The following is a 12021-nucleotide window of genomic DNA, read 5'->3' on the forward strand; positions in this document are numbered from 1 at the left end:
GAACACATGGAGTTGAATACTGTACTCACCACCAAAAAAAGGGTTCTAACCTAAAAACACTGTAATTTGTTGTGTGAACAGTACACATATATGGAGGATAAGGTACAATACAATTAGCAGTACACAGGTTTCCAGTGTAACCTTGCGCTCTGGCCTGTATGTTCATTAGTTCCAACAGGGGCCATAGCCGGTAGGTCGTACATGCAGCTGCTGTTGTATTAGCATGCCAGGTGGGTCTCTAGTGGCCGAATTAAGCACAAACTTCATTTGTGAACTATGAAGTGGTGCACACACTAAATTGTTAGTTAAAACAGATGCTTGTTCTATTAGACCTCTGTTAAGCGTAAGAAACTTTCATGTGCCGAGTCTCGTTCAAATCGTGGTTCTTTAATAGAGATGAAGTAATAGGTTGCTTGACTTTTCTTAAGTGTACACTCTGACAGTGGTGTCTCCATTATGCATTCACACCGGCTAACTGAACAAGTGATGAATTATGCAAGTAAGCTGCTGTCACTTCTAACTGATTATGTTTGAAGTAGTTGTGGTTACCGTAAGTTGAGGGTGGCCATCACAAACCTGCTAGCTTTCAAGGTTTAAAAATGATGACAGAGGACAGAGGCAATCTTCAGTCCAACAATGCTGTTGGCATTGCTTGGTCCCAGTGCATTCTTATTACCAGACTACTACTTCCTATTTTTAATAAAGAGAATTTCTGTATTTATTTGAAGCTTTTATAAATAAACATTTTACTTTCATCAAGTGTTATCAATATTTGCTACACTGAGAAAACATGAAATGACATAATTATTTTACGGTTTGATGAACAATTTTTTTATACCCGTTGTTGTTCTGTAGGGTGATGGTCAATCTGTATCTCCTGTACATGAACATGAACGTGTCAAACAATCTGCCAGACGTACTACATCAAGCCCAGTTTTGAATGAAAAACACGGTTCCTTGGTAGAAGTTGATCCAAAGATTGCTTATCAACTTGTTGAGCAGGTATGACAGTAGATATTGCAAATATGTATTTGATGAGTATTCGTTATTGATTAAATATTTTCAATGTGAATATTGTTAATGTGACATACTTAATAAAGTTTGGGATTTCAGTACAACTAGCCTAGCCTTGACATCTGGTAACCTTTACTGATTAGCCATTTTGGTGATATATTTCAATAGCTTCGATATTTTGGGTATGTAATAATACTTGCTCTTTCTTTGACGTGATGATCCTACACTGTGTGATCAAAAGTATCTGGACACCCCCAAAAATATATGTTTTTCTTATTAGGTGCATTATTCTGCCACCTACTGCCAGGTACTCTGTCAGCAACCTCGGTAGTCATTAGACATCGTGAGAGAGCAGAATGGGGCACTCCACGGAGCTCACGGACTTCGAATGAGGTCAGGTGATTGGGTGTCACTTGTGTCATATGTCTGTACACGAGATTTCCACACTCCTAAACATCCCTATGTCCACTGTTTCCAATTTGGTAGTGAAGTGGAAACGTGAAGGGACACATACAGCACAAAAGCGTTCAGGCCAACCTCATCTGTTGACTCACAGAGACCACTGACAGTTGAAGAGGGTCACAATGTGTAATAGGCAGATGTCTATCCAGACCATCACACAGGAATTCCAAACTGCATCAATATCCACTGCCAGTACTATGACAGTTAGGCGGGAGGTGAGAACTTCGATTTCACAGTCAAGCGGCTGCTCATAAGTCACACCTCATGTTGATAAATGCCAAACGACGCCTAGCTTGGTGTAAGGAGTGTAAACATTGGATGATCGAACAGTGGAAAAATGTTGTATGGAGTCAAAAATCTTGGTACACAATGTGGCGTTCTGATGGCAGGGTGTGGGTATGATGAATGCCCGGTGAACGTCATCTGCCAGTGTGTGTAGTGGCAACAGTAAAATTTGGAGGCAGTGTTGTTATGGTGTGGTCATGTTTTTCATGGTGGGGGCTTGCACCCCTTGTTGTTTTATGTGGCACTATCACAGCACAGGCCTACATTGATGTTTTAAACACCTTCTTGCTTCCCACTGTTGAAGAGCAATTCAGGGATGGCGATTGCATCTTTCAACACGATCGAGCACATGTTCATAATGAACAGCCTGTGGTGGAATGGTTACATGACAGTAACATCCCTGTAATGGACTAGCTTGCGCAGAGTCCTGACCTGAACCCTATAGAAAAGTTTTGGGATGTTTTGAAACGCCGACTTTGTGCCAGGCCTCACCAATCGACATCGATACCTCTTTTCAGTGCAGCACTCCAAGAAGAATGGGTTTCCATTCCCCAAGAAACCTTCCAGCACCTGATTGAACATGTGCCTGCGGGAGTGGAAGCTGTCATCAAGGCTAAGGTTAGGCCGACGCCATATTGAATTCCAGCGTTGCCAGTGGAGGGTGCCACGAACTTGTAAGTAATTTTCAGCCAGGTGTCCGGATACTTTGGATCACATAGTGTACATATCACTGCCATAACCATTATGCTAATTTTAATAGCTCACATCCCTTATCAGTTCTGAATAAATTATATTTTCTGACACATTCGTACAAACTAAGAAACACACTTACAATTTCTGCCTTTCGAGCAGTTACTTCATTACTAATATGGAAGTATAGTGAATATTAAAAAGAGAAAAGAAAGAGCCAAACGTACAGGTACGAGCCAGGGATTTGTTTATATATTTTGCTTATAACAGTTGTTGTAGATTCTGATATAGCAGTTAATAAAATTCAGTGTCAGTTGTTATATATTTATAAGCACAGGTTAATAAAGGTAACTGTTTATACTGTGCTTGTAGTATACTGGTGATAGTAAAATGAAACTGAATATAAATATAAAAATAAAGGGGAAAAGAAGTTTTGAATCTTAATAATAATGACAATAAGGACACAACATGAATTGAAATAAAATAAAGGTGAGACTGAGCTGAATAACTATTAACAAGAACCTTTCACAAAGTAATTGCACTCTGTGTTTTTAAAAACTTTGGAATTCAGATGAATGTTGCGCTGTAATTGGGTTTCCTAAATCTTACTTTGATATTCTAGTACGATAAGTAACAGATTCCACCAATAGAACTCAAGACATGCCCTCCCATAAAGGTCCGTGCTACTCTACTCTGATACTGATATTATGAGAAGGAAAGTTGCTACTTGCCATATAGCAGAGATGTTGGGTCACAGATAGGCACAATACAGACTCTGACAATTATAGCTTTCGGCCATTAAGGCCTCTGTCAATAGTAGACACACTCGTGCAAACACACACAACTCACACACACGACTGCAGTGGGGTTTCATGAGTAGCGACTTTCCTTCTTATAATATTATTACATTCCATCTTGGATTTTCTACTCTGATAATCTTCTTCTTCTAAAACTACTACTGCTAATACTAATCCTGATACTTCAATTGTATTTATTCAACTGCTGTAGTTGTAGTACTACATAATGCTAAAATTTGCTTAGTTGGACTCCAAAGTCTGACATATCATACTCTGAATTGGTGAAAACCTTATCCGCTTCATTGTCTGGTGATACATAGCAATGGCAATGGTTCAGCCAACCAGGTGACCTATTTGCTTGCTGACCAGTGCACTGTTATGGAAGTGGCAGTATTGCTTAGTTTAGTTATTTTCATTTTTCATGAATCATCATTACAATCTCTATATGTACACCTTTACAGTGCTTCAATGATGGATTAGGCATCATATACCTGTAGTGATTATTTTCAATTATGAAGATGCTGTTTCAGGGTTTATTAATGTGACACTTTGCATTCTTTTACTCAGATTGGATGAAAACCAGTTATCTATAAGACCTCTGATACTCTAATAATGGAGTTTCTCTAGAAGGTACTGTGCAGTGCACTATTAAATGCTTTTGACAACTGACAGGAATTACCTGTTGCAATACTTTGTCTCAAATTTTGTGTAATCTTATTCGTAAATAGAAAGTTGGTGTATTCTGTGAAGATACAGCCTTTCTATCTTACTTTGAGAGGGGTGTGTTTTTGTTCTTATGTACATAATCTTTTCCATTGCCTTCGAGGAGTAGTTAATCAGTTCCTGATGTTGCAGTTTCTCTCACAGTGTGACACAACACTTCATTTTCACTAATAGTGGGATCGCCACCACTGTGCAGATCTTTCATAGAGACATAAGCATTCCTTTACACACAAAACATGTTTTACCCATTTCTGCCATTCATTAATACTACACTTCAATCATTGACATCCTATCAGATAGGTTACTTATGCTTCTTCTGTCATTCAGAATACCAATGATGGTGTAGCTTACTCCATTCTAATCAATTTACTCATTTGTTATACTCTGTGGCTTCTTAGCATATGAGGCATGATCACGTAAGTGGAATTTTTTTGCTTCTCGACGAATTTGTGTAAACCAGATCTGTACCAGATCTACAGCAGAAGTCCTCTGTGATAATTACCAAGAATGTATAAACGTGCTTTTTACAGTTTGACAGTTTATGCTACCAGTTTTACAATATCACAGATTAATGACTGGGTTTAGTGCTTTTGTGGCATTTCCGCCCCACAAATGTCACTGACAGTGGACCTGATCATATGAAATTCTTGTGAAATGTTTTTGGTGGACTACCTGAAGCTGTGAACTCCTGTAATCATGTGCAGTTTAAATGCCCACAATTGTCTGACTTTTACTCACTCTGACAGAAAGCCCATTTATTATATAGATGCAAGCATTTTTAACTGTAGAATGCTTACTCCGGAATAGCACAATGTATGTTTAGTGGACTGTCTGGAGACTTATGGTCAAATTATGTATTTCCTGACATCTTGGGTTGTCGGGTGTTCTGCCGGATATCAGCGTCGTACTTGCACGATATTTCGGTCATGTAGCTCGTGACCTTCATCAGGTGCAACCTGAGACTGCTCCTCGAGTGGACCTGGTCCAGTATTTATGCCTATGGCCTTCCCCCTCCACCAACGGCTGCAGGCACTTCCTCTGTGGTCCGCGCCCATTCCCTGCGACCTGCTAGAGCGTTGCTGCTCCGTTTTCGTCCGCTGCGGTTCTAGGTGTTCCCTCTGCGGTCCGCGCCCACCAAACCCGCTCCTGGGGGTTTCATCTACATCTGGGGTACCAAGCGTTCCCCCTGCGGTCCGCACCCGCTCACCATGACCTGTTGGAGCGTTGCCGCTCCGTTTTTCGTCCGCTGCGGCTCTGGATGTTCCCTCTGCGGTCCGCGCAGAGGGAACATCCAGAGCCGCAGCGGACGAAAAATAATAATTACTCTCCAGTTGCCTGCCAAATCAAAATGTTGAAGTACATATTTCATCCACACCATCCCCTTCCAGCAACCTGTAAACACGAGTTTCTGATCTCGCACTTTTTGCAATATTTTTGCAATTAGGCTATGCAATAAGCCACAATATTCTTATCAGTTAACTGAACAAGGTAGCTCAGAAATTGATGCATGAAAGAAAGGGGGGGGGGGGTGGTTCAAATCCCTTTCCAGGCATCCAAATTTTGGTTTTCCAGGGTTTTACTGAATCATTTAAAGTGAATATCAAGAACGGTTCCTTTCAAAAGGCCATGGGTAATAATTTCCCACATCGATCCTTGTCCAGTCTGAGCTCATGCTCTGTTTTTAATGATATCATCACCAATAGTTGGTAAATCCATAATATTGCTTCCTTCCATAAAACTGTGATCAGTAGGCTACAGCTATGTGCTGGACCAACTGGAACATTGAAGTGGAAAAGCAAACAGCCTTTATTGGTGCTTTGTTCAGTAAGTCGTGCATGACTGTACTGCTCCCTGATCTTTTGTGGGACAGTTTATTTTCCTCATATTAATGAGACTCCAGGGAATGTCATCTTAATAAGAGCTGTTACAATAAGTATATAACTTAGAGCATTGCAATATAGGAAGCAGAGTACCATTAGAAATGATAAACTTGCACTGACCTTATTCCCTGTTTTTCATTTCGAATTCTTAAATGATGAAAACTCATTGTCTTTGGTAAAATCTTTCTGGAAAGCAAATAGATATTTCCTCACCAGTTTCACATTTGAGGTCATTAAGCACTCAAACATGATTTGATGTAGATTTAAAAATCAAGAGTTGATTTAATCTTATGTCCTTCAAACCTAAACTTGCTGTAACTCAGATTATCATTAACAACTGGAAGCCGTAATTTAAAACTGAAGTCGTTTCTATTTTTATAAGGTGCGAGTGCAGACACAGCTATCATATGATCTGTCACGAGTGGCAGTAACGACGGTGGTTAGTGGTCTGTGCCCTCTAGTGGAAGCCACTTGCCGCCCAAAGCTGCGTTCTCTGCTAGCAGCAGTGCAGGGGCCACTGTCGGCACCGCGGGCTGTACTTGCAGAAACCCATGATGCTTATCGCCTTCGTGTCATCTTCTCTGAGCTTACTTCATGCAAGAATGACTCTCAGCAGCGCAGCTGGTCACTGCATGAAGATGAAGCTGTCATCTGTGATTATCTTGATGAGCTCATCAACATATTGGTAAGGAACCAGCAATGTATCATTCCATTTACTTACATATAGTGTGTTCTGTTATTCCTGTGAACATTGTTTAGTGTGTACATTACAAACAGAGTTGTTGTAAACGAACTGTCGTAGTAACTGTGCCCATGTGTGCTGCAGTATTTTTGGTTTGCTATGTCATGTGGTGGTCTGTTTCAACATGGCCTTAATCAGTGCAGGCACTGCCAAGTGCCATTAGCTCACTCGCAAACAGGTGTAGTTCAGGTAGGCTACGCACAAGGTGGCCTTGTTGCATGTATTCTGTGCATGTACTAGCCACTTGGCCACCCCTGCCTACAGGTTCTTGGCCAGTGTTGTGCAATTGCGTATGTTATAGCCCGGCTGCCAGACTGCCCATCCGATAGCTGCTTGCTCACCTGTACCTTTGGGTGCTCGGCTGCTTGCCAGCAGGCATGCAAGCCAGAACAGCCTGTCATTGGTACCTAAATGCTTACTGGTTTCAGATTTTTTCCAACAACTGTATAATATACCCACTACAACTCCAAATATCATCTGTATGTCCTGTACAGCATTCTCATGCCAATCTGTGCCTGACTAATAACAGTGAACATATTTGAATAGTGCTACCACCTGTCTACAGGCGTGAAGTCAAACAACTGTCAGAGCATTGTCGGACTGTTTCAGATCATGGGGGAGACTATATAGCTGCTGATTAATTTAAATCTTCATGTTTATCTTTTGTATTCAATAAACAAATGTAAAAATGCTATTTAGCATGCACTGTACTAATACAGATGAATTGCAGCTTCCCATGATAATATCACAAAAAAAAGCCTTTTTCAGTTAAACAAAGTGCCTTAAATCCTCATGAATTAGTAAGATATTATGCACTTTTGACTGCAAAACAAAATGTGTCTATGTTCAGTCCACAGTCATACTGAAGTAGCATTACAGCACTACCACAAAAGTAGCAGTGGAGGCAGAGGCATAACGAAATCCTGTTAACAAATCATTCAGTGCCACAAATAAGTCCATACAATTAACTGAACAGGAAAAGCAACCATTAATGTTGTGCGTTCGCACGCGTAGCCGGTGACGGGGTAACGCGTAATTCCCCGCCCTGGGTAGACATGTAAGGCACGCACGTACCCCCTGGTAAAGGCCAGGCCCATGGAGGGGTGATTGCCTGAGCTGATACCTTCTGACCATGCCGATTGGTCCCTCCGTCTGTTTCTCGGGAGGTGTGACCTGAGGTGTAAACATTCACCTAAGGCGGGAGTGCCCTCTGAGAGGGTCCTCACAAGGAAGGAGTGCGCCATCGGAGACGCTGGCAATCATGGGGGATTCCTCCGCAATGGATTTCACTCCATCTCTCTCGACTTCTGCCCAAAAACGGAAACATGACCAGCCACCAGTGACAAAAGTACTACCGCCTGCCCCACAGTTCCTCGTCATTTCTCGATCTGAGGACGGAAAGGATTTTTGCTCTGTCAACCCTTTCGTTATCCAGAAGGGCGTAGATGTCATAGCCGGATCTGTCAAATCTTGTACCAGGTTGCGTAACGGTACCTTATTACTAGAAACTGAGAGCGCCTTTCAGGCACAAAAACTGCTTCGGGCCACACTCCTGTACACGTTCCCTGTCCGGGTGGAGGCTCACCGAACTTTGAATTCGTCTCGTGGTGTAGTCTATACTAGCTCCCTCGACGGATTGACTGACGAGGAGATTCAATCTTTCCTCGCTGAGCAGGGCGTGACGGCTGTCCATAGGGTCATGAAAAAGGTCAACAATGACCTTGTACCGACCCGGACACTTTTCTTGACCTTTGATAGTGTTAAGCTGCCATCGCGCATCAAGGCAGGCTACGAGGTTATTTCTGTTCACCCCTATGTCCCGACACCTACGCGCTGCTACCAGTGTCAGCCTTTCAATCACACTCGACAGTCTTGTTCCAATGCGGCTAAATGTGTCACTTGTGGCAGGGATGCCCATGAGGGTGACTGTCCACCTCCGCCTCCTCGTTGTGTGAACTGTCAGGGAGACCATGCCGCATCCTCCCCTCGACTGTCCTGTCTATAAGGAAGAACGCTGTATCCAAGAAATTCGGGTCAACGAGAAAGTGTCCACCTCGGCTGCTCGCAAGCTATTGGCTAGTAGGAAGCCCACGCTGCTCCCAGCGGGGAAATACAGTACTGTACTCGCCTCTCCTCGGACTACCAGGGAGGTGGCAACCCAGACATGCGATCTGACCTTCAGCACCATGGTCGTCCGTTCGGCCAGTGCTAAGATCGCCCGGTTGATGTCTCCTCTTCCTCCCGTCACCCCACAGACACAAGCCCCTTCATCAGCTTCTGCCAAGATGAAGACCCAGAAGTCAGATGCATGGGCCTTCAAGAAGGAACCATCTCGTGCAGACTTCCTACGTACCTCGAACTCCCAGCCATCGACCAGTACTTCCACCAAATGACCTTCCAAGAAGGCTCACAGGAAGCACATTTCTCCTTCTCCGCCACTGCGCATTTCTTCTCCTGCGCCACCCAGCGGTTGCCGCCCCAGGCCGTCATCCGTTTTGCCTGGCCGCACCGCTGGTAGCCGAACATCCGGCCGTTCACCGGCGGAGGAAGCTCCCCTTCCCGGCCATCTTCCCAAGATGGCCGATGAACCTATAGACCCAATGGACAATGACTGTCCGCCTACTGATAGCGGCGGCAGTGCTCGCTCAAAGCCAGGCCCTCAGCAGCCTTCGAGGTGACCCCTTCTTTCATCTTCCTTTTCTTCTTACGATGGCACTTATTCACTGGAATATTCGCAGCATTCGCTCCAACCGAGAGGACTTGAAGTTGCTGCTCCACTTGCACCGTCCGCTCGTCGTAGCCCTCCAGGAAACGAAGCTACGCCCATGCGATCAAATTGCCTTGGCACACTACACCTCTGTGCGTTTTGACCTACCCCCTGTGGTAGGTATCCCGGCTTATGGAGGGGTTATGTTGCTGGTCCGGGATGATATTTACTACGATCCCATCACGTTGCACACCGGCCTGCAGGCAGTTGCCATCCGCATTACTCTCCCCACTTTTACATTTTCCATTTGTACCGTTTACACTCCATCGTCATCTGCCATTACCAGGGCAGACATGATGCAACTTATTGCTCAGCTACCTGCACCATTTTTGTTAACTGGCGACTTCAGTGCCCACCATCCCCTTTGGGGCTCTCCAGCATCCTGCCCGAGGGGCTCCCTGTTAGCAGACCTTTTCAACCAGCTCAATCTTGTCTGCCTCAATACTGGCGCCCCTACTTTTCTTTCGGACACATCTCACACCTATTCCCATTTAGACCTCTCTATATGTACTCCCCAACTTGCACGCCGGTTTGAGTGGTATGCACTTTCTGATACATATTCGAGCGACCACTTCCCGTGTGTTACCCATCTCCTGCAGCATACCCCCTCTCCGTGCTCATCTAGTTGGGCCATCTCCAAAGCAGACTGGGGGCTCTTCTCTTCCAGGGCGACCTTTCAGGATCAAACCTTCACAAGCTGCGATCGTCAGGTTGCACACCTCACGGGAGTCGTTCTCGCTGCTGCTGAATATTCCATCCCTCACCCTACTTCTTCTCCACGTCGCGTACCGGTCCCCTGGTGGACCGCAGCATGTAGAGACGCTTTACGTGCTCGTCGACGTGCTTTACGCACCTTTAAACGCCACCCTACAGTGGCGAATTGTATCAATTATAAACGATTACGTGCACAGTGTCGTCGTATTATTAAAGAAAGCAAGAAAGCCAGCTGGGCTGCTTTCACAAACACCTTCAACAGTTTTACTCCTTCTTCTGTTGTCTGGGGTAGCCTGCGCCGGCTATCTGGCACTAAGGTCCACTCACCAGTTTCTGGCTTGACGGTCGCGAATGACGTCCTTGTGGCCCCTGAGGATGTCTCCAATGCCTTCGGCCGCTTTTTCGCCGAGGTTTCGAGCTCCGCTCATTACCACCCTGCCTTCCTCCCCCGCAAACAGGCAGAGGAGGCTAGGCCACCTAACTTCCGCTCCTCGAATTGTGAAAGTTATAATGCCCCATTCACCATGCGGGAACTCGAAAACGCACTTGGCCGATCACGGTCCTCCGCTCCAGGGCCTGATTCTATTCATATTCAGATGCTGAAGAACCTTTCTCCTGCGGGTAAAGGTTTTCTTCTTCGTACTTACAATCGCATCTGGATTGAGGGACATGTTCCCGCATGCTGGCGCGAGTCTATTGTTGTCCCGATTCCTAAGCCGGGGAAGGACAAACAATTGCCTTCCAGTTATCGACCCATCTCGCTTACCAGCTGTGTCTGTAAAGTGATGAAGCGAATGGTTAACTCTCGATTGGTTTGGCTGCTCGAGTCTCAACGCCTACTTACCAGTATACAATGTGGATTTCGTAGGCGCTGCTCTGCTGTTGATCATCTGGTTACCTTGTTGACCTTCATTATGAATAACTTCTTGCGGAAGCGCCCGACCGCGGCTGTGTTCTTTGATTTGGAAAAGGCTTACGACACCTGTTGGAGGGCGGGCATTCTCCGCACCATGCATACATGGGGTCTTCGCGGTCGCCTCCCTCTTTTTATTTGTTCCTTTTTAATGGATCGACAGTTCAGGGTACGTGTGGGTTCTGTCCTTTCAGACACCTTTCACCAGGAGAATGGGGTGCCACAGGGCTCAGTTTTGAGCGTCGCTCTCTTCGCCATCGCGATCAATCCAATAATGGATTGCCTCCCAGCTGATGTATCAGGCTCCCTTTTCGTGGACGATTTTACCATCTATTGCAGCGCGCAGTGTGCACGTGTCCTGGAGCGCTGTCTTCAGCGTTCTCTTGACCGTCTTTACTCCTGGAGTGTTGCCAATGGCTTCCGTTTTTCTGCCGAGAAGACGGTCTGTATTAACTTCTGGCACTACAAAGAGTTTCTCCCACCATCCTTACGACTCGGTCCCGTTGCTCTCCCAATCGTGGAGACAACAAAATTTTTAGGTCTTACATTCGACAGGAAACTTCGCTGGTCTCCACATGTGTCCTATTTGGCTGCCCGTTGTACCCGTTCTTTAAATGTCCTCCGTGTTCTCAGTGGTATGTCGTGGGGAGCGGATCGAACCATCCTACTTCGTCTATATCGGTCGATCGTCCGCTCCAAGCTGGATTATGGAAGCTTCGTATACTCCTCTGCACGGCCATCCATCTTACGCCGCCTCAACTCCATACAACATCGGGGCTTACGACTTGCGATCGGAGCGTTTTATACTAGTCCCGTCGAGAGTCTTCATGCTGATGCTGGCGAATTGCCACTCACCTACCGGCGCGATATACTGATTTGTCGGTATGCCTGTCGGCTACTGTCAATGCCCGACCACCCGTCTTATCGTTCCTTTTTTGACGACTCTCTCGACCGTCAATACGGGTTGTATGTCTCTGCCCTGCTACCCCCTGGAGTTCGCTTTCGTCGCCTCCTTCAACACCTTAATTTTTCAC

The 12021-nt window shown here is 45.2% G+C and overlaps 1 protein-coding gene across 3 annotated transcripts in view; it reads left to right on the top strand.

Moving 5' to 3' along the window:
• The window catches only part of LOC124549742 (NCK-interacting protein with SH3 domain), a 95425-nt gene that overhangs the window by 44709 nt on the left and 38695 nt on the right, over positions 1–12021 (top strand). Inside the window, exons 4-5 of one of the 3 annotated variants that reach the window (XM_047125264.1) lie at positions 856–1002; positions 6234–6536. In XM_047125264.1, coding sequence (XP_046981220.1) covers positions 856–1002; positions 6234–6536 — 450 coding nt within the window. The remainder of the gene's footprint in view (positions 1–855; positions 1003–6233; positions 6537–12021) is intronic. The other 2 variants (XM_047125266.1, XM_047125265.1) reach the window with 2 other exon arrangements.

The sequence above is a fragment of the Schistocerca americana genome, chromosome 1, assembly GCF_021461395.2.
Source record: "Schistocerca americana isolate TAMUIC-IGC-003095 chromosome 1, iqSchAmer2.1, whole genome shotgun sequence".
Lineage (NCBI taxonomy): Eukaryota > Metazoa > Arthropoda > Insecta > Orthoptera > Acrididae > Schistocerca > Schistocerca americana.